General features: G+C 43.8%; 1 protein-coding gene across 2 annotated transcripts in view; it reads right to left on the bottom strand.

The window, feature by feature from the left end:
- Nucleotides 1-12925: 12925 nt before the first annotated feature.
- POLR3A (RNA polymerase III subunit A) overlaps nt 12926-22728 on the bottom strand; it is a 48853-nt gene continuing 39050 nt past the window's right edge. For both annotated transcript variants that reach the window (XM_087933803.1, XM_087933802.1), the window contains 8 exons: nt 22105-22275; nt 19760-19853; nt 19199-19291; nt 18397-18561; nt 16514-16678; nt 15509-15640; nt 13691-13823; nt 12926-13435 (listed from right to left, as the gene is read on the bottom strand). In XM_087933803.1, the coding sequence (XP_087789929.1) occupies nt 13287-13435; nt 13691-13823; nt 15509-15640; nt 16514-16678; nt 18397-18561; nt 19199-19291; nt 19760-19853; nt 22105-22275 (1102 nt within the window). In that variant the 3' untranslated portion in view covers nt 12926-13286. The remainder of the gene's footprint in view (nt 13436-13690; nt 13824-15508; nt 15641-16513; nt 16679-18396; nt 18562-19198; nt 19292-19759; nt 19854-22104; nt 22276-22728) is intronic.

Raw genomic sequence — 22728 nt, 5'->3', positions numbered from 1 at the left:
TCCTTCTGTCCTTTCTTTCTTTCCCTCCTTCCCTTTTTTTCCCTCCCCTCCCCTTCCCTTCCCTCCCTCCCTTTCTCTCAGTCCTTCCTCGCCTTCTTTCTTTCCTCCCTCCCTCTCTCCTTCTTCCTTCCTCTTCTTCCTTTCCTTTCCTCCCTTCCTTTCCTCCGATGGAGGGAGGGAGGGAAGAGGAGGAGGAGGAGGAGGACCCTCCTACTCGCCCCGGGAGCTCGGCAACTTTTCGCCCTCAGACAATGGGCGCCGCGCGCGGGGCTCCCACGCGGCCCGCGCCCACCCGCGCCCGGCCAGAGCCCAGGCAGGCAAGGCAAGGCAGCGAGGGGAAGGCCAGCCTGCTTGCTTTTTTTTCCTTCCTTCCTTCCTTCCTTCCCAGCCTTCTCTCCTCAGGGCGGATTTCCTCCTCCCTCGACTCGCCACAAAGTTACGCCGGGCGCTTGGCAACTGTTGCTCCCGGGGCCGCCTAGCTGCCGGGCCTCGCGGGGCGGCTCCTCCGCGGGAGAAGGCCGGCGGTGGCTTCCATTCGCCGTCCGAGAAGCCCCTTTCCCTCAGGGGAGGCCTTCGCCTATCCCGGGAGTTGCCGCCGCCGCCGCCGCCGCCGCCGCCGTCACCACCACAGCCGGGGTGGGTTTTGGGGGGTTTTTTTGAGGGGTGTTTTTTTTTTTCAACGGCCGGCGACGGGGCTCCTTGGTGGGCCGAGCGCGGCCGGCTGCATCTCTCTTTCTCTCCGTCTCTCTCTCTCTCTCTCTCTCTGTCTGGGCGGGCGGTGGGCGCTCCTCCCGGCCGGGCCTGGGGTCAGCAGCTCCGGCGTTGCCTGGCGCACGCAGCCATCTTTGCTGCGCTGGGGCTCGGGCGGGGGCCGCCGCCGCCGCCGCCGCCACAGCCGCCGTTGCTCTCGGGCTGCAGGAACTGGCTCTTCCCCCCGCCTGGAGCCGCCTGGGGCCGCCTTCTCCCACACCCACCCCACCCCGGATTGCGCGGCGGAGGGGAGACCGAGCGGCCCGCCTGGCCCACTCTCCCGCCTGCCTGCCTCCTCCTCCTCCTCCGGCCCCCCTCCTAGCGCTTGGAAGAGCAGCCGGGCGAGGCGAGGGCAAGGCGGCTGCAGCTCCCGGCCTTTGGCTCGGCGGCTTGCAGGAAACTTTCCGCCCGGGCCGGTCGCTGGTGCTTTGGCAGAATCGGGTCCCTCTTGACCCAAAGCTGGGTGCTCTCTGAAAGCTAAGCAGGGTCGGGCCTGGTTGGGGACTTGGAAGGGAGACTCATGTGAAGAGCCGAGGAAGCTTCTTGGATGAGAAGCGAAAGGTCTTCAAAGAAAATCCAGAAAGTCCAATTGCCTCTGGAAAAAAAAAGCCCCTTTGAGACAACCTGGATGACTGAGAATCTCTTTTATCAGTAGATAATAACACACACACACACACACACACACACACACACACACACACACACACACACACTGAAGAAGCTTCTTGGATGAGAAGCGAAAGGTCTTCAAAGAAAATCCAGAAAGTCCGGTTGCCTTTGGGAAAAAAAGCCCCTTTGAGACAACCTGGATGACTGAGAATCTCTTTTATCAGTAGATCATCTCCCTCTCTCTCTCTCTCTCTCTCTCTCTGAAGAAGCTTCTTGCATAAGAAGCAAAACGTCTTCAAAGGAAAACCAGAAAGTCCAGTTGCCTCTTGAAAAAAAAAAAATTAAACACCTTTGGGAACATGGCAACAGAATAACAAAGAGTTGGAAGGGAGTGTGCCTACCGCCCCTGTCCTATTGTTTCTTTGCTTTATTTTGCTTATATGTATCCATTTCATGTATTCATAACTATGTTTATACTTACACCTGTTGTCTTGTAAGCGCTTGACAAATCAACTCAATAAATAAAACCCCTTGCTCAAGCAGGAGACCCTACACGAGGGGTCCCCAACAATACTGGGCTGTGGGTCCATTCGGAAGTGGGGCCCCAATAGAGGCTGGCCTGTTTCCCTCCCTGCTGGACCACTAAAGTGTAAAGGATTTCAAGAAGAGACTGGACAGGCTGGAATGGTCTAGGGCAGGGGGTCTTCAAACTTGACAGCTTTAAGACTTGTGGGCTTCAACTCCCAGAATTATTCTTCCAGTCATGTTAGCTCGGGAATTCTGGGAATTGGAAGTCCACAAGTCTTAAAACTTGCCAAGTTTGAAGACCCTTGCTCTACTCTTATCTATTCTATCTCTCTCTTTCTATCTCTTCTACCTCTCTTTATCTCTTCTATTTATCTATTCTATCTTTCTCTATCTCTCCCTCTATTCTACCTTTCTATTCTACCTCTCTTTATCTATCTATTCCAGGGGTCTTTGAATTTGACAGCTTTAAGACTTGTGGACTTCAACTAGAATTCCTCCTCCAGTCCATATTAGCTCAGGAATTCTGGGAGTTGAAGTCCACAAGTCTTAAAAGTTGCCAAGTTTGAAGACCCTTGCTCTACTCTTATCTATTCTATCTCTCTCTTTCTATCTCTTCTACCTCTCTTTATCTCTTCTATTTATCTATTCTATCTTTCTCTATCTCTCCCTCTATTCTACCTTTCTATTCTACCTCTCTTTATCTATCTATTCCAGGGGTCTTTGAATTTGACAGCTTTAAGACTTGTGGACTTCAACTAGAATTCCTCCTCCAGTCCATATTAGCTCAGGAATTCTGGGAGTTGAAGTCCACAAGTCTTAAAAGTTGCCAAGTTTGAAGACCCTTGCTGTAGGGTCTTCTGCTTGAGCAGGGGGTCAGACTAGAAGACCTCCAAGGACCCTTCCAACTTTATTTTTCTGTTGTTCTTATCAATCAATCAGAATAGAGCTGGAAGGGACCTTGGAGAAGACTCTTATCATTCCAGACAAGTGACTGTCCAGTCTCTTCTTAAAAGCCTCCAGTGATGCAGCACCCAAGACTTCTGAAGGCAACTTCTGTTCCACTGGTTAATTGTACTCAAGTTTCTCCTGTTTCTCCTCAATTCCAGGTTGCTTCTCTCCTTGGTTAGTTTCCATCTGTTGCTTCTTGCCTCTCTGGGGTGAATCAGCTCCCTGCTGTTGCCAAAGAAAAGGGCCTGGCCTGGATCTGGCTAGAAGAATCGGTCCCCGGATTTGAGCTCTTGGCTAGGCTTCTTGATTGCATCAAACGGCAGGTGAGGCTGACTCAGCCACAATCTTCCTCAGGTTGGTGCAACTCATCAACCCACAGAACAAGCCAGGTGTCTCCTTGCATCAAGGGAGTTGTGGGGCTCCATACCTATTCTTTGGACAAGGACTGGGCCAGGTAAAGGACCAGGCTAATGGTTCCCACAGCTCGTGGGTGTGATAGATGGACATCACAACCACAAGGTCCAATCCCCGGTTTTTGTTTTACACAAACCATGCCTGCTTGTTTGTTTATTTATTTTGTTTGTCAAGCGTGTATGAGAAAACAAGTATATCTATGAACGTAACATATAAACAGGTAAGTATAAACAGGTATAAGTGCATAATAAATGAGTACGAATCAATGATCAATGGGAACAGTAGGACAGGGATGGTAGGCATAGGCGTGGCGTGGCTTGGTTTGGGCATGGCCTTGGTGGACGTGGCAGGGGAAGGATATACTGCAAAATCCCCATTCTCTCCCCACCTCACTAACCTGCTTTCCAGCTCCTTTCTCCTGTACAGGGCAACCAAAGGAGACCCAGCTGATCAGCTGGGACTCAGGAGGCAGGGAAGAGATGGGACAGGCCAGTCAGAGGTGGGATTGGACGGTTCTCCAAACTACTCAAAATTTCCGCTACCGGTCCTCCAGAAGTGGTCAGAACCTGCTGAAGACCACCTCTGGACAAGCAGCAATGGGTGGAAACTAATCAAGGAGAGAAGCAACTTAGAACTAAGGAGGAATTTCCTGGCAGTTAGAGCAATTAATCAGTGGAACAACTTGCCTCCAGAAGTTGTGAATGACACTGGAAGTTTTAAAGAAGAGATTGGATAACCATTTGTCTGAAGTGGTGTAGGGTTTCCTGCCTAAGCAGGGGGTTGGACTAGAAGACCTTCAAGGTCCCTTCCAACTCTGTTATTCTATTCTATTCCTATTCCTATTCTATTCTATTCTATTCTATTCTATTCTATTCTATTCTATTCTATTCTATTCTATTCTATTCCATTCCTATTGCGTTCTATTCTATTCCTGTTCTATTCTATTCTATTCTATTCTATTCTATTCTATTCTATTCTATTCTATTCTATTCTATTCTATTCTATTCTATTCCATTCCTATTCTATTCTATTCTATTCTATTCTATTCTATTCTATTCTATTCTATTCTATTCTATTCTATTCTTGTTCTATTCCTGTTCTATTCTATTCTATTCTATTCTATTCTATTCTATTCTATTCTATTCTATTCCATTCCATTCCATTCCATTCCATTCCATTCCATTCCATTCCATTGTTTTATGGAAAATTAGAAACATCACCTTTTCGTCACTCAGAGCCAAGGCATTAATTTAATCGACCGGCCAAGTCTTGACAGTTGCATGAAAATACTGGGTCATACTGACCTGTTTTAACTTGTTTATAGGGTATCTGAGTATTCACATTGACCTTGCCACAGTGGGTGGCAAGAGACCTAGGAAGCGAAAAGAGGAGAGTCAAAAATCTAAAATCATGCACAAAGGGGAGATAATTTCCCAATGCTTCTGGAAAATTGTTATCCAAGGGAAGGAAAGAATTCGGACAACAAAGTTTTTATAATTTTCACAAATGAAAGCAAATATATACGTGTTCCAGGATAACATTGCACGATCCAATCTGGGTTGGTCACCATGAACCAGACAAAACCACCGTGAACCAGACGTTTTGTCTGCTGAGCTTTTCGAACACCACAGAATGGTGTGAGAGAAGTTTCCTGAAGACGGGCTCCAGAACAAGTCCAAAAACTTGGAAGACTTAATCTTTGGTCCTGATGACCAACTGTTCTGACCTAGGCTTCCCAAGATCATGAAGCTGACTCCTCATCCTGATAAAACCCTCTTTTATTTAGGTTAAAGTGAATTCCTCTCCAGCAAAGTCCTGGCAAACAGTCTTCCATCAGATTTCACAACTACAGACTTTTATCAGGCTTGGAGAGTTGCCAGGCCGATAGCTTCCAAACGCCACACTGTAGCAGACAGTACTTTGCAAGGAGTCAGGAACAGATCTTCACACTAATTAAATGAACTAATTGTCTCCTATAAACCCCACTCCCCTTTCGCTCCTCTTTTATTCCCTATAGGAGGAGCCATTCACTGTCCACCTGTGGCTTTACTCCCGAGTCAACCCTCGTTCCTTAACTGTTCCCTTCTCCTGGCAGCTCTGTGCATGCACACTCTGGGAACAGGCTCCAGCTATTCTTCTGCTCCACTGATGTCTGACTTCAAAGGCAGCTGATAACTATCGGACAGCCCTGGCCCCATCTCTGCCTCTGATGCAGAGCCCTCGTCAGAGTCTTCCCCAGACTCCAGGACTGACCCATGTTCCTTCCCAACCTCTTCACTGTCTGAGTCAGCTGCCAGCTCTGCTGGCCAATGGCAGGCCACAACACCCATGCAGTCTGGATCCTGCAATATTTTCTTTTAAATCTTACAGAATCAAAAGAAGCGGGGGGAAAACCCCACCCTGTTTATATATCACCGTCCAAAATGATTACAAAGATTTTAAAAATCTCCACCATGATTGAGAGCACCGAGATTAATCCTGACATCATCCAGTATCCAAATCGGTGGAAGATGGCTGCCCTGTGATCTCCTCGTGAGGAGCAGTCATCCAGAGCACATGTTGGCAATCTCCCATATCCTCTCCTTATCTGGAAGGTCCCAAAGAACTGGAGCTGTGGTGGTGCAGTGGTTAGAATGTGGTACTGCAGGCTACTTCTGCTGATTGTCAGCAGTTTGAGTCTCAACGGCTCAAGATGACTCAGCCTTCCATCCTTCTGAGGTGGGTAAAATGAGGACCCAGATTGCTGGGGGGCAAGAGGCTGACTCTGTAAACCACTTAGAAATGGCTGTGAAGCACCATAAAGTGGTATATAAGACCAAGTGCTAGTGCTAGGAAGGAAGGAAGGAAGGAAGGAAGGAAGGAAGGAAGGAAGGGAGGGAGGAAGGGAGGAAGGAAGGAAGGAGGGAGAGAGGGAGAGAGGGAGGGAAGTGGGAGGGAGGGAAGGAAGAAAGGGCCATGGTGTTACAATGGTTAGAATGCAGTATTGAGATTGACTCTGCTCTTTTGATCCTGTAGGTTGACTCAGCCTTCCACCCTTCTGAGGTCAATAAAACGAGGACCCAGATTGCTGGGGGCAAGAGGCTGACTCTGTAAACCGCTTAGAGAGGGCTGTGAAGCTGTATATAAGTCTAAGAGCTATTACTATCTTCCTTCCTTCCTTCCTTCCTTCCTTCCTTCCTTCCTTCCTTTTCTCCTAAAGGTTGACTCAGCCTTCCATCCTTCCAAGGTGGGCAAAACGAGGACCCAGATTGTTGGGGGCAAGAGGCTGACTCTGTAAACAGCTTAGAGGGGGCTGCAAAGCACCGTGAAGTGCTTTGCTATTGCTATTGACCAGTTCCTTGGTTTTTGCCATCAACTCTGCTTTCCCTGAGTTGCCCGCAGTTCGCTACGCATCCCCTGGAAGTCTTGCTTATTTATATTTTTAAAGGATGCGAAAACATAAATAAAAAAAGGAGGATACGTGTAGTATGGAAATGGCCTGCCGCTACCTACTTCTCAGCTTTCTTAGTCTTCCCATTTCAGCCTGTGTCTCTGGGATGGTCTTCTGGTGGGCCCCCATTCAAATATGATCAAGGTCCAGTCCAGCTTAGCTTTTGATGACTATGCAACGTCAGCCAGGAAGACGACGCTAACTAGGCGAGGGACTTCGCAACATCCATTTGAACAGTTGAGCTTATCTTTTGGTGATTTAAGGACACGTCCACACCATTTTCTTGGCAACAGTATGCAAAATCTATTTTTTTTTTCCCCCTAGGAAATTAACTCTCCATTCTCAGCTCTGAGATTTCCTGGAGATTTCCTAACTGTGTTCGAGCAGATCTAACATTCCTTTGCTTTTTCAAGATCAGCCAAGGTAGGTTATGTGCTTCAGATATATTTCAGTGTCTCTTTTTTTCTTCTCCCTCTCCCAGAGGTTCTGACCAGTTCTGGAGAACCAGTAGCGGAAATTTTGAGTGGTTTGGAGAACTGGCAAATACCACTTCTGACTGGCCCCGTCAACCCCATCTATTCTTTGCCTTCCAGCTGATCGGCCGGGTCTTCTTTGGTTGCTCTGCACAGGAGAAGGGAGCTGGAAAGCAGGTTAGTGGGTGGGGAGGGAATGGAGATTTTGCAGTATCCTTCCCCTGCCACGCCCACCAAGCCACACCCACAGAACCGGTAGTAAAAAAAAATAAATGAATCCCACCTCTGCCCTCTTCCCAACATTTTCATGGCTTCTGTGCTTGTGGAAACTTTACAACTTTTGCCCGCCTCTAACTGCATTCGTTTGCTAATACAGACAAGGGAAGGAAATGTCTCTTGCAGCTCCATAAGAAGATTTGTTGCATATTAATGAAGAAAAAAGGAGCGATATTTAGATATTCATGCAGAACGCGGGAATAAAGCATTTGCCATCTGCTGGAAATGGCGCCATCCCTGCTCATATGGAGAGCAGCCTTCTTTTATTATTTAACTGCTGTTCACACTTTCAACGTTTGCCCGTATTCTTGGTATCAATAAATCCAATTATTTATGCAGGATTTCACTAACATTGCTGCTACCCAATTAATGCCACTTCCAGCCGTAATTGCTACTTCCTTACATGTTGCTGCACTGAATTACGCCCAACCCAATGAGCTTACTTCTATATCGGGGGCATTCAAGTTTGTTAATATGAGGTATGGAACTAATTTTTTCTCTACTACAAACTGCTTTAAATTCTCCACACTTAAGAACTGTAATGTCATCCTAAGTTGCATTAACAGAGGGATACAATGAAGATCAAGTGAGGTACTAATACCACTCTATAAAGCCTCAGTAAGACCACACCATACTATAAAAAAAGATGTTGAGATTCTAGAAAGAGTGCAGCGAAGAGCAACCAGGATGATTAAAAGGTTGGAGACTAAAATATAGGAAGAACGGTTGCAGGAACTGGGCATGGCCAATCTAGAGGAAAGAAGGACTAAGGGGAACATGGTAGCAGCGTTTGAGGGGCTGCCCCAAAGAAGAGGGGGTCAACTTATTCTCCAAAGCACCTAAAGGCAGGACAAGAAGCGATGGGTGGAAACTTATCAAGGAGAGAAGCAACCTGGAATTAAGGAGAAACTTCCTAACAGACAATTAACCAGTGGAACTACTTGCCACCAGAAGTTGTGGGTGCTCCATCACTGAAGGCTTTTAGGAAGATACTGGACAGCCACCTACCTGACATGCTATGGGGTCTCCTGCTCCAATAGAGGGTTGGACTAGAAGACCTCTAAGGTCCCTTCCAACTCTATTCTGATTGATCTAGCATGGGTTTCCATTTGCGGACAGGCAGGCATGTTTTTTATGACATCCTTTCTCTTTCCTGATAAATTTGCACCATCTGTCCTAAGCCTTTTCTTTTGTCCTTCCCTTAGAAAATTAGCAAGGAGAACAACTGAACCAGAGGTTTCCAGAGTCTGAAAGCGTTTGAAAACCCTGGTACTACAGCTCTCAATTTTAAGCTGGATAGCTGCCTCGCCCTCCTCCATACGTTACCTTGAAATGATCTAGTATCTCTTACATAAATATCTTATGTAACTCTTATGTAAATGGTCATATAAAAAGAACCAGTTTTTTTTACTTGAAATGTTTTAGCGCATCTTTTTTCTATTTCTCTTTTACCTTTTCCCCTTTCTTGCGCTTTTAGTTATTTCTTCCCCTTCTCCTTCTTCTTTTCCTCCTCCTCCTCCTCCTTCCTTACTCCATAGTTGTTTGTGGTTTTTATCTTGTTTTAAAACTTTCGATAAAATCAACAAAAATGTCCCAGTGTTCTATAATGACTAACATATAAATGTGATGCAGGTTTATTCTATAACTGATTAAAGAACTCAGGAAGTCCCGTTTTTGTTTTGAAAAAATAGTATCTGTGTTGTTATATGACTTTGCCAAAAAAAAAAAAAAAAAAAAAAGGCACTTCAATTTTAGGAATGACCCTAGTGAGCAAAGATTTGGATTTTGCTGATTTAGTCCAGCGTAGTGGCTTGTAGATATTAACCACAACTGAGAAAATTTCTACAGTAGGTCCTTGTTCCTCATCCCAATTTTAAAACTGTAGGAATTGCTTCTGATGGATCATGTCCTATCTCACTCTAGACTTTGCTACCCATTAAAGCAGGTGTCCAACCTTGCAACTTTAAGACTTGTGGACTTCAACTCCCAGAATTCCTCAGCCAGCTTTGCTGGCTGAGGAATTCTGGGAGTTAAGTCCACAAGTCTTAAAGTTGCCAAGGTTGGACACCCCTGCACTAAAGCTACCAGAAACTGAGCTGCTGGGGAGGGAGAAAAAACCCCCTCATTTTAGGACAGATTTTGGTATCTGCTCCAGAACCATTAAGAACATTTTGTTCTTTTCTCAGAATTCTCTGGGGAAGTGCCATTTCATTTGCTGATAAATTGCTTGCGTTGTTAATAAATAAATAAAAATGCAAAAAAACCCACAAAACTTCAGGGCAAACTGCTGTGCAAATAAATATGAGCAGAATTAGAGGAAGGATGAACCATTGCTCCTCTTCCCGAGATACTTTGGCAGAGCGGTGAGCTGACATGATTTAAGTGTGAACGTCATCTGAGCAGCAAGAAAAAAAAAATAATAATTCAAAAATTGCAGACAGTTATTTGTGAAGCCTGTTGGCAAGGCGATGCAGGCAACACCTTGGGGGATGAGAGATTAATTTGAACCAAGGCCCGAAAGTCATGATAATATATTCAAAATGATCTACCAGCAGTTGAGCTTATCTTCGCCTTTATGCTTGATCCAGCTTCTGCCCCAGGGATTGCAGTGAGCTGCAACGTGCTCGAAATCAAACGACAATGAAGAAAATAAAGGAAACCCCATATATCAGATCCCAGAAAGTCTTTCTTCCAAGCCAATGTATCAGAATAAAGCTGGAAGGGACTTTAGAGGTCTTCTAGTCCACCCCCCCACCCCCCACCCCCCGCTCAAGCAGGAGACCCTATAGCATTTCAGACAGGTGGCTGTCTAGTCTCTTCTTAAAAGCCTCCAGTAACACAACTTCTGGTGGCAAGTAGTTCCACTGGTTCTGTCAGGAAGTTTCTCCTTAACTCCAGATTGCTTCTCTCCTCGATTAGTTTCCAACATCGTTTCTGGTCTTGCCTTCTGGTGCTTCAGAAAATAAGTTGACCCCCTCTTCTTTGGGGCAGCCCCTCAAATACTGGAAGACTGCTATCATGACACCCCTAGTCCTTATTTTCTCCAGACTAGCCATACCCAAATCCTGCAGCCGTTCTTCATATGTTTTATTCTCCCGGCCTTTAATCACCTTAGTTGCTCTTCTCTGCACTTTTTCCAAAATCTCAACATCTTTTTTTGTAATGTGGTGACCAAAACTGCATGCGCGAAACATGAAAAAACTACATTGCACCTGAATACTGATACCAAATACTATAAATCATCCTCATCTTGCAACTGTATTATGTTTCCATCCATTGCTGCTGGTCTCGCCTTCTGGTGCTTTGGAAAATAGGTTGAGCCCCCTCTTCTTCGCGGTAGCCCCTCAAAATGCTGGAATAGCACTCCTAGTCCTTGTTTTCTCTAGACTGGCCATCCCCCAAGGCTGCAAAAAGTGGCTTGCAAAGCCACCATTTTGTGGCGGTCCCACCAGCGAATCTCAGGTGGCTTAGCCAATTTGTCTCATTTAAGGCCCGCTCCTTCCTCCCTTTTTCCACATAAGTCAACCTACAGTATCCCAGAGACCCAGAAATATTGAGAGCAGAGGCCGGTTCTCATTTCCTCACCGCAGGACGCTGTCTCTACCCCAATGTCCAAGGTCATCGTGGCAATAGCTGTCATACCCCAACTCAGGATGCAGTGGTTTTTTTCCCCCCCCCGCCTCCTCCGTGCTCAGGGACCGATTGTCCAAAAGGGGGTTGAATTCAGTGTACGGCTGAATTAAACTCAGTCCCAGTGCACTCCGTTTGATGTTAAGTGCTGTGGGGGATCGTCATCTCTTTGCATGAGAGCAACCTTGGGAGCCAGGAGGAGGAAAAAAGGTCATTTTGAAGAATAAGGACTGGGGAAGTGATGCTAAATATAACGGGCAGATCGGTGAGCAAAAACATGGGATGGAAATATCGGGCCCGTCCTGTGTTACACAAGCAAGAATGATAACGGCCAACTGTGCAGAGGATCACAAAGGTTTGGGGAGAGAAGGATGAAATGTACGTGGTGACCCAGAGCAGCTGGTTGCTAACAGCAATTTTTGTCCAGCCTTGGTACCGCTAAAGCAAGCGGAGGAACAATTTCCTTCTGCTGATTTACAAGACAAATACTAGCAAATACTATGTTCAGGAATCAAGGTGGTGCAGAAACTCAGCAAATCTGAGTTTTCAGGATCTTCACACCTTCAAAAAAAATAAAATAATCACACGTCACTTGAATCCGCAGGAAAATTAAACTTGAATTATTTTTTTTCCTCGCATTTCCTTAAGTGCTCATTCAGAAGCAAAATTCTGCAGTGATCAAATCTTCCTGGCTGAAGATTTTTTGAAGTCTTTCACAGATCTACAAAACTGCAGTTTTGTCCCTGAATGGAGCCAGGGTCTGCTTGGGCAGGGGGTTGGACTAGATGACCACCTACAAGGTCCCTTCCAACTCTGTTAACCTGTATCAACCAACTTCTCTTCAGTACCTTTCATCCAGCAGGTGAGGACAGCGAGTGATGTCATTGCTTATTTCAAATTCCAAGGTAAGTAACATAAAAGGAGAGATCTATCCGAGGACGGCAAATTTCCAACTCGTACAATTTGTTTAATTTAAAACATTGTAATCTCTCTGGTTAAATTTTGCACCTAATTGTTCAGGAATAAATATGAATTAGGAAACAAAACCTCTAGAAAAGAGCAATGATTATTTACATACGCATGGAAGTCTATCACTGAAAATGAACAAAAATGAGACAAAATTCACTTAGCAACTGCCTCCCTTAGCAACAGAAATTTGGGGCTCATTTGTGGTCATATGTTGAGAACTACCTGTGTATGTTCTTCTTGAAAGCCAAATAGCTTCCCATCGAATGAGACATTACTGATTTATAGTGAAACATTTTAATAAGTAGATACTGGAATACTTTAGGCCAATAGTGATTTAAAATTTAAGCAATATCTGTACTCATATTTTAGCCATTTTTATGTGTACTTTTATATGCTGATTTAGTCATTTCTTTCTTTTTCTTAAACTGCATTTTATCTTTTGTATGGAGCTGCACATCACGCTGAACAGCGGCTACAATAAAGGATTTGTTTATAATATTCTTATGCCTATATCCCCAACATTTGGAATCTACCAAGATATTGTGTGTTGTTGCTTTTTTCCCAGGTATAAGAATTGGTTAATAATGTTTATACAATACTGAAAGGAAATGAATACAGGATTTACAGCAATGAAATCATGGCATATTATTTGTAGAAAATGAATGAATTCGAATGCTGACCGAAGGAAGGAAGGAAGAAAGCAGCAGAAATTTGTTGCAGCAGATGTTGCTCTGTGTATAATTTTCCCAAATCTTTCTTAGTTTCTATTGATCAGTTATTAATTTTTAGGTTACTTTTACCTTGTCATTGCCGCTGTATGCGTATCTGTGTCGGCGTACAATCTTCTAGTATGTCACTTCACGATAATTAATTTTAGAAAAGAATATTAAACGTTCACCCAGTAAAATGCGCCTTTCCCTCCATTTCGTTGTGGGGGGAAAATGTCTTTTTATTCACATATACAGCATCAGAATCCATGGTCCGTAAAACTTTTTACATTTTTGGGAGGGGGAAAAAAGAAAGCATACATATATTTGCTTCTGGATTCAGGCTTATGAAGGTTACCTCCTTACTTTTGACTCTTAAATAGACATTTGATTATAGCCTATTTACAGCATAAGCCTTACAAGTCCAACTTTCAGTGGCTGATCAAGTTGCATGTTCCATCCATCCATCCACCCACCTAACACCCTGTTTGAGAAGCACACACCAGTTTTTGCACACACACACACACACACACACACCATCCATAGCTGCTGCTACGATGGAAGGGAGATGTGGAAATCATGGTTATCAAAAATTAAAGGCCGCCTTGGAGGAACAGCTTCCTTATTAGCTTTGTGCAACAGTTTGAACAGTCCCGTTCCGATGTTCATTGGGATACCCATAATAATGCATTCAGAAACACCTGTAAGAGCATCAAGGAAAGGAAAGAAGAAAACGTGTCACATTTTCCCCAGCTTTTCTGCGTTACTTGTTTATCTATTGACCCGGCCGCCCAATTCACACAGGGTGACGTTAAAAAAAGAAATGGGATGAAACCCCGGCTGCTTTTTTCACTCTACCCGAGGACTTCAATTGATGATAAAGGACACAGCCGACTTGTAGGAATGCACCTCTAATGGCTGGGAGGCATCCTGACTGAACCGTAAATCATACTTACCGCACACCGAATCCTTCTGCCCAAAGTAGGCGGCGTCAAAGAGATGGTCTGCCGTCTTTTCGAAGGAAGCAAGCATCAAGACGCTCTCTTTCATTTTTGCAAGCCCAAATCGAGTGATTCCCAGAACTTCACCCTAATCCCATAAGGAGGGAGGGGGGAGAGAGAAAGCCATTGACATCCCTGGAGAGTTGCCGAAAGGGTAGACCAATGAAAATGGCAAGGCTTGCAATGCTCCACTCCGAATTTCATACCACAAGCGTGATAGAGAGAGACCGTGTGTGTGTGTGTGTGTGTGTATCTCTTTCTCTCTCTCTCTTTATCCATCCATATCTATCTATCTATCTATCCATCCATCCATATCCATCCATCCATATCCATCTCTATCTGCCTATCTATCTCTACATATTCATCCATCCATATCATATCTACCTATCTATATATCAATATTGATATCTATATCCATCCATCCATCTCTATCTATCCATCCATCCATCTCTATCTATCTCTACATATCTCTATATATCCATCCATCCATATCATATCTACCTACCTATCTATATATCAATATCTATATCCATCCATATCTATCTATCTATCTATCTATCTATCTATCTATCTATCCATCCATCCATCCATATCCATCCATCCATCTCTATCCATCCATCCATCTCTATCTGCCTATCTATCTCTACATATTCATCCATCCATATCATATCTACGTATCTATATCCATCCATCCATCCATCCATCCATCCATCTCTATCTATCCATCCATCTCTATCTATCTATCTCTACATATCTCTATATATCCATCCATCCATATCATATCTATCTACCTATCTATATATCGATATTTATATCCATCCATATCTATCTATCTATCTATCTATCTATCTATCTATCTATCTATCTATCTATCTATCTATCCATCCATCCATCCATCCATCCATCCATCCATCCATCCATCTATCCATCCATCCATAAAAATTGGGATGAAAACCAGGTAGAACCAACAGGGATTATTTGATTTCTCACTGGTTGAAAGAAGGATTATAAATACAATCGCATTCTCTGAAAAAAAAAAACTAAAAAAGCACCCCCCTACCACCAATTACAGGACGTGACTTGCTGTGAAATTAGCTACCAAAGTCTTCAGTAAAGCACATACAGAATACAACAAACAACGCAAGAGATGGGAGGATAAATATAAATAGAATAGCACATAATTCTTTATGGGTCGAGTGCGATTGGAATTTGCCTCTGGTGCATAAGCTCTCGGTGTACGTGCAAACAACTAAGTGACAGATCATAGATCATAGTTACCATCATTAATCATCAGATAGAACAAGGGACAAACCATAGATACCAATAGGCAAAGGTATTAGGAACAATGAGAAGATGAGAAAGATTATTATCAGTGCAGCTTATTACATGGGTAAATACCTTTAGGCCCAAGACAATGCTGTGGGGAGCAGAGTGATGGCAGAGCAGAAAACTGTCCTTGTATCTAGTGGTTTTGGTTGCCAATGCCCTATAGTGCCATCCCAGGGGGAAGGAGTTGAATTGGTTTATGTGCAGGATGTGAGGGGTCTGTAGATACTTTCTCAGCCCTCTTTCTGGCTCATGCAGTACACCAGTTGTCAATGGAAAGAAAGCCTTCTCCGATCTAAAGGAGAAGGGCCCCTGCCCAAATCTCACGCTGGTATTATTGCCAAGCCTTTCTTAGCATTTTTTCTTCCTTTATATATTTTTTCAGGATGAGAGCAGGGAAAGAATGAGTAATTGTATAAATAATGGAAAGAAAAAACCACCCCAAACCTTGTAGGTCATTAGGTCTGACAACAGCATGACATGCCTCCGATCAATGCTCATTCCGTGGTTTACCATAGTATATTGGATTTCACTGATAATAGTGGTTCGTGCAGCTTCAATGCCCAAGGTTTTCTCAACCTGGAAGATTAATTTATGTTGCCTTAATGAAATGGAAAAATCCTTATTCAATTTTCTCTGTTCTCCAACCCAATTATATTCACTTCTTTACACATTTCTATGGCATACCTGATAGATAGATTTGCTAGAGAAATATATAAATAATTCCCCCCCCTCTCTCTTTCTCCCCCTCACTATTTATATTCATCTACCTACCTACCTTCATCATTTATTCATTATCTATCTTCATCATCTATCTATCATCATCCATCATCTATCTATCTATCTATCTATCTATCTATCTATCTATCTATCTATCTATCTATCTATCTATCTATCTACCTATCTATCTATCTATCTATCTATCTATCTATCTATCTATCTATCTATCTATCTATCTATCTATCTATCCATTTCAATATCTGTCTGTCTGTCTGCCTGCATGCCTGCCTGCCTGCCTGCATGCCTGCCTGCCTGCCTGCCTGCCTATCTATCTATCTATCTATCTATCTATCTATCTATCTATCTATCTATCTATCTATCTATCTATCTATCTATCTATCTATCTATCTACCTACCTACCTACCTATCTATCTATCTCCATCCATGCATCCATCCATCCACCTAATAAGAGTGAAGTCTTTTTTCCCCATCACTATGTCCAGAATCATTCACAGTATGGACTTACTATCATCCTTACACTGACCCCACAAAACACATATTAGGCCTATATTGTGGACAAGGCCCCAAGCTTAAATAAAGGCCTCACTTTAGTACACCTGAGCCAGTTCATGGAAGAAGCAAGATCTAAACCAAGCAATACTGTTGCATGCTTAGGGTCTCTTTCTTAGCTGCTATGTTCCACCAATTTATCCCCTCTTTGTTTTGTGTTACCTCATAAGTGTTGTTCGATGTCGTTCTGGTTCCTTTTACCCCATGGGTGGCCATGACAGCTCTCAAGTTGTCACCTTCCACCAATAATTTGTACTTTTCCTTTCCGCTCTGTTCGTCAATATGAATGACAGCACGAGACACCTCCGGTATACCTTGTACCACAACCTAAGAGGTGAAAGGGAAACAACCAAAAGTAGAAACATTTGATTTTTTTCCTCATGTTGTGGCCCGCCAGAAGCCAGCGGAGCTGATGGCAGACTCGGACAGTGAGGAGGTTGAGGAGGAACCTGGGCCAGTCCTTGAGTCTGTGGAAGGCTCTGTCGAGGGCTCTGCCTCGGAGGCAGAGATGGGGCCAGGGCTGTCTCACAGTTATCAGCTGCCTTCAGAGTTGGACATCAGTGAGGCAGAAGAACCGCTGGAGCCTGTTCCCAGCGTGCACATGCACAGAGCTGCCAGAAGAAGGGGACAGCTAAGAAAGGGTTGACTCGGGAGGGCACAGGTGGATGGTGAATGGCCCCTCCCATAGGGAATAAAGAGGAGTGGGGTTTGCAAGAGACAATTTGTTCGTTTAATTAGTGTGAAGATTTGTTTGTGACTCTTGGGAGACTCCTTGCCAAGTACTTTCTGGTACAGCCTTGCGCTTGGAAGCTATCGGCCTGGCAACTCTCCAAGCCTGATAAGGTCAGTGGTTGCAATTCACTCTTGAAAGACTGTTTGCCGGGACTTTGCTGGATGTGAATGAAAGGAATTCAAATTAGTCTAATAAAAAAGGGTTTTGTCAGGACAAGGAGTCTGCTTTGTGATTTGATGAAGCCTGGGTCAGGACACCTCAGGAAAAACAGGATTAGTAGTATAAAAATATAACTACAAGCTTCCTTCACAGTTTTTACTAAGACTTGGGAGTTAAGATGTTCTCCCAGAAGAAAAATGGGTAAATATGAACAAACAAGAATCTCAGAGAATTCCTCAACTCTTTGGCGGATTAAGCAGCTAGAAGAAAATCATTTCATTACCATTTATTATTGCTTATGATTATTTAAATATGATAATTCTGGATTCTGTACATCATCGGCAGTCCCTGGGGTAAAATGCTTCATAAATTTTGCAAATAAATGCTTTCTGCCTGATCAAAATTTGCTTTTTCATCAGGTCAGAGTGTATGAGATCCCACTGAGGCTTGAATAATCCATGATTTGATAAACCCCAGTCTGGATGACTATCAAGTTGGAGATGTCTTGGAGAAAGATCAAGGAGATGGTATCAATAGTCATAGGCACTTTGGGTGCAATTCCCCAAACAACTGGAGCACCACTTGAACAGCACCATTGGAATTGACAAAATCACCTTCAGTCAATTCCAAAAGGCAGCTTTGGTTGGAATGGCCGAAATCCTATGAAGATACCATCAAACATAGAACAATTAACCAGTGGAACAACTTGCCTCCAGAAGTTGTAAATGCTCCAATACGGGAAGTTTTTAAGAAGATACTGGACAGCCATTTGTCTGAAATGGTGTAGGGTTTCCTACCTCTATTCTATTTTATTCATTGCTATTCTATTCTATTCTATTCTATTCTATTCTATTCTATTCTATTCTATTCTATTCTATTCTATTCTATTCTATTCTATTCTATTCTATCCTATCCTATCCTATCTTATCCACACCTGCCTCTTCCAGATCTTTTGGGCAGGACTCCATGCAAATCCAACTTAAAACATCTGGCTGAACGTCCAAAAAGCCGTAAGAAAAGTTGCAGCAATATTATGAATTATTTTTTTCTGTTTGGAAGACTCCGAAGGCAATCCTTTTCTAGAAAAAAACCAACAAAAAACTTGGAACAATTTCACTTGCTCATCAACGACAATAAAATGAAGAATACTCACTTTTGGCAGCTCCTCTTTCAGAGCCTGCAAGACGTAATACATGGAGCTCTTGCTATTCTCACGCGGAGTAACGCAGACTACCGCTTCCCCGTGGACCACCACATCCCCGGGCTTCACTCTGAGCTTCGAGACGCAAATGGAATATCTCACAGTCTCCGCATTAACCTGTGCGGGGGCCATGGAAAATGTCATTTCATTACCTGCATCGGTTTTTGGCTTCTGGTCTGCTCCCACAAGCATAGAATCACTACCGGACAAGACCTTCAAAAGATTACCGTATTTTTCGCTCCATAAGACGCACTCGGCACCCACCCCACCCCCAAAAAGGTGGGTGAAAATGTCTGTGCGTCTTATAGAGCGGATATTGCCAAATATTGTGTCCCGTTTTCTGCTTCTTGCAGGCCCCATTTTCAGCCTCCTTGGCCCCATTTCTGGCCACTGTCCGCCCCATTTTTTGCCTCTGTGCGTCTCGTTTTCAGCTTCCCTGCACCGTTTTCGGCCTCCGCAGGCCTCATTTTCAGCCTCCCTGTGACCCATTTTCGGCTTCTGTGTGTCCTGATTTCGGCCTCTTTGTGTCCCATTTTCTACCTTCCTGCACATCCTGTTTTCGGCCTCCCCAAGTCCCGTTTTCGGCCAAAAACGTGCGTGCGTCTTATGGAGCTAAAAATATGGTACTTTAAACCAAACACTTATGATGGGAACTTATCCTGAGTTCTAAGTTTTAACCTTTACCTCCTTCCTGAAATACAACCACCTCCGAAACTTACACCTGTATTAAGTTACTCCCGTTGTTTGTACTTACTTCCAGCCTCAGCAGCCTAATCCGCTCCAGAGAAAGCTTGACAAGAATGAAACAGTCGTCAGGAAGGAAGACTTCTTCGATGTACTCCGATATCTGCAGGTCCAAAGAAAAACTTCTCAAGAGCCAGATTTGTTTCCGGCTACTCGCTGGATTAACAACACAGCAGAGCCCAACAACATTTGTGTGGTTGAGCGAGACAGGCGTGAAGTGAGTTTGGCCCCGTTTCAAAACCTTTCTCGCTACCATCGTTAAAGTGAATCACTGCAGTTGTTGAGTTAGTCAGACGGTTGTTAAGTGAATCCGGTTTCCTCATTGACTTTCTTCGTCAGAAGGTCATCAAAGGGGACCCTGGGACACTGCGACCGTCATAAATACGAGTCAGTTGGCAATTTTGATCACATGACCACGGGGATGGTGCAATGGTCGTAGGTGTGAAAAACGGCCGTAAGTCACCTTTTTCAGGGCCGTTGTAACTTGGAACGGTCACTAAGCAAGCAGCCATACATCAAGGACTACCCGTACATACAACTAGCTATTTAGTCAGTAAGAAGCACACCATACCTCTCCCAGAAGTGTTTTTTCTATTCTTCCTTTGACCAAACGGGCAAAATCAGGATCATCATCTATGTCGAGATGGGCAGTGATAATTGGCGTGCTACATATAAGCAAGGAAAGCATAAATGTGAAAAGGGTTTTAAAATATATGTATGTATGTATGTCTATGTAGGTAGGTGGGTGGGTAAATAGATAGATAGGTAGATAGAAAGAAAGATAGGTAGATAGAAAGGTAGATAGGTAGATAGATAGGTAGGTAGAAAGATAGGTAGATAGATCGAAATATAGATAGATAGATAGATAGATAGATAGATAGATAGATAGATAGATAGATAGATAGATAGAAAGAAAGAAAAATAGATAGATAGATAGATAGATAGATAGATAGATAGAGAGACAAGTAGATAGATGGAGATAGGTAGATAGGTAGGTAGAAAGAAAGATAGGTAGATTGAAAGATAGGTAGATAGATAGATAGAAAGAAAGAAAGAAAGAAAGAAAGAAAGAAAGAAAGAAAGAAAGAAAGAAAGAAAGAAAGAAAGACAAGTAGATAGATGGAGATAGGTAGATAGGTAGGTAGATAGAAAGATAGGTAGATAGATAGGTAGATACAAAGAATAGAATAGAATAGAATAGAATAGAATAGAACAGAATAGTATAAGTGGATGTTTTATAATTCACACAACAAAAAGTGCAAAACCAGCGCATAGCAATATATGCTCTCCCCATTCTTAATGTTCTTTATGTTTTATACTGTACATAAATTACATCCACGTTACTGTAAATAGATGCTTTGCTATCTCCTAGCGTGGTACATAGAGCAAGCATCCTCGAAGACCGGCCCATCGCTGAATTTTAAAAATTAGTGATTCTTTTCGCCCTCATTGGAAATTGAAAAGAACTAGCATGAAAAAAATGGATTAGGGAAGGACTAGAACTCACAGTCCCCTCGTGTTTGACCCAAAGTCACCCAATCGGCTTTTGTGCTGAAATTAGAACTCACAGCCTCCAGGTGACTGGCCCCATATCATCCAGCTGGCTTTCATGGCTAAGGTGGGACTTGAACTCAAAGTTTCTGCTTTCTAACCCAGTGCCCTAACCACTAGACCAAACTGGCTCCCTAACTTTTTCTTACTAACTTCCCATGATACAAAAGACCTCTTTTAAAAAATATTTGAAGCTCAGGAGTTTTTTAAATACCGAACCGAATTCACAGTTCTTGCACCCCATTTTTACCCAGAAATTTGAAACGTGTGTGTATATCCCTTCTTACTTAAAAAAAAACCAAAAAACCCAATGTGCTCTCCATGATGTTCTGCTCCAATAACTGTAAATGTTGCTCTTTTTTTTTTTTAAAGAAAAGGCAAAGATTTTTAACCGAGACACCTTATTACAATCCTTCGGACCACTTCTGTACAGCAGTGGAGCTCAGCTGGTTTGGACCAGTTTGGCTGAATCGGATGTTAAATTTGCATCTGGTTCGCTGAACTGGAAGTTGAATCGACCGTCTGGTCCCGCCCGCCCCTCCCCTCCCCTGAATCTCCATGCAGCCCATTTTGGATGCAGGTAAGTGCAGGGTCCATGCAGAGACTCTGGGAGGGCGAAAAACAGGCCTCCCGGAAGTCCAGGAACGGGTCTTTTCCTGGTTTCCGGAGCCCGGGGAGACCTCTTTCACCCTCCCAGAGGCCCGAGGGAAGACTCCAGACTCTGGGGAAGGCCAAAAATGGCCCTTCCAGAAGTTCCGGTAGGCCACACCCACCACGTCCACGTCCACCCAGCAACTGGGCAAGGAACCGGTTGTTGGGATTTTGGAATTGTTAGGAATATAAGTCACCTAACAGCTATTTGGGTTGGAAATATATAAGCCAGGATAGACATTTTAATACTGTCTCTTTAAGAGAATCCTAAAAGTATAATTGGGTGTGGTTTCTCAAACGGCCATAAGATGGAGCCAGAAACCTGGGTTGTTTTAGTCTTAGTCTCAGAAGAGAGTGTGAGTGTATCTCTGTTTCTTTCTGTTGGAGAGTACTGCCGTTCTTCCTAAATTGACTGATATTCTTGGATTTGATGTAAGTCTGATACTGAACTATTTTTGACACTGGACTTTGTTATTGGATTATCCCTGGATGAAAACTGACTGATCTTACCTGTGAATGACTTAGGACTGTGTTTGAACTTTGCTTAAAACCTTTATTGGAAGTAAAAACCAACATTTACTGTAGAGTGTATCTATGTGCTGTGTGTGTATTATTCAAACACTTCTCTCAAATACATCTCCCTGTATGCGTTCATTCTCCTAATGAGGAATTACCTCAACAGGAATCCCACCCCTGCTTCTGTAGCCCACGTACCTGATGGCTTTGGAGGCGTTGATGATCTCTTTGATCCTGGGCACCCCTAAGGTGATGTTCATGGAGGCCACACCAGCAAAATGGAAAGTCTTGAGGGTCATCTGCGTGCCGGGCTCCCCGATGCTTTGTGCACAGAGCGCTCCCACTGCAGAGCCTGGCTCCATCTGTGCCCTAAGAGACCGGATTCAAAGAGACATGGATTTTCGTTCATTCCATAGCTACCCATTCCCTTGATGCTTTGTGGCCGCGTTGAAAATACCGATCAACTCAAGGGGGGAAGGGGGGGAACAGGGTCATAGGTGAACAGTAAATTATGTAGAGCAGAGCTGACTGCACTTGGGAAAAGGGCTGGCATGTTGCTCCTAATAAATAATTGGATTTCTTTTGAAACTTGGCTCGAGGCTCATGAATTAATTAGGGCATCCGTCGGAACCCTGACAATACCACTTTATAATAGCAATAGCACTTAAGACTTATATACCACTTTACACTGCTTTACAGCCCTCTCTAAGCAGTTTACAGAGTCAGCATATTACCCCCAACAATTTGGGTCCTCATTTTACCCACCTCGGAAGGATGGAAGGCTGAGTCAACCTTGAGCCTGGTGAGATTGGAACTGCCAAA

This window comes from Pseudonaja textilis, chromosome 4 (assembly GCF_049901715.1).
Source record: "Pseudonaja textilis isolate UNSWEBS1 chromosome 4, rPseTex1.2, whole genome shotgun sequence".
Classification (NCBI taxonomy): Eukaryota; Metazoa; Chordata; class Lepidosauria; order Squamata; family Elapidae; genus Pseudonaja; species Pseudonaja textilis.
This window is presented reverse-complemented; position numbering and strand designations above follow the sequence as displayed.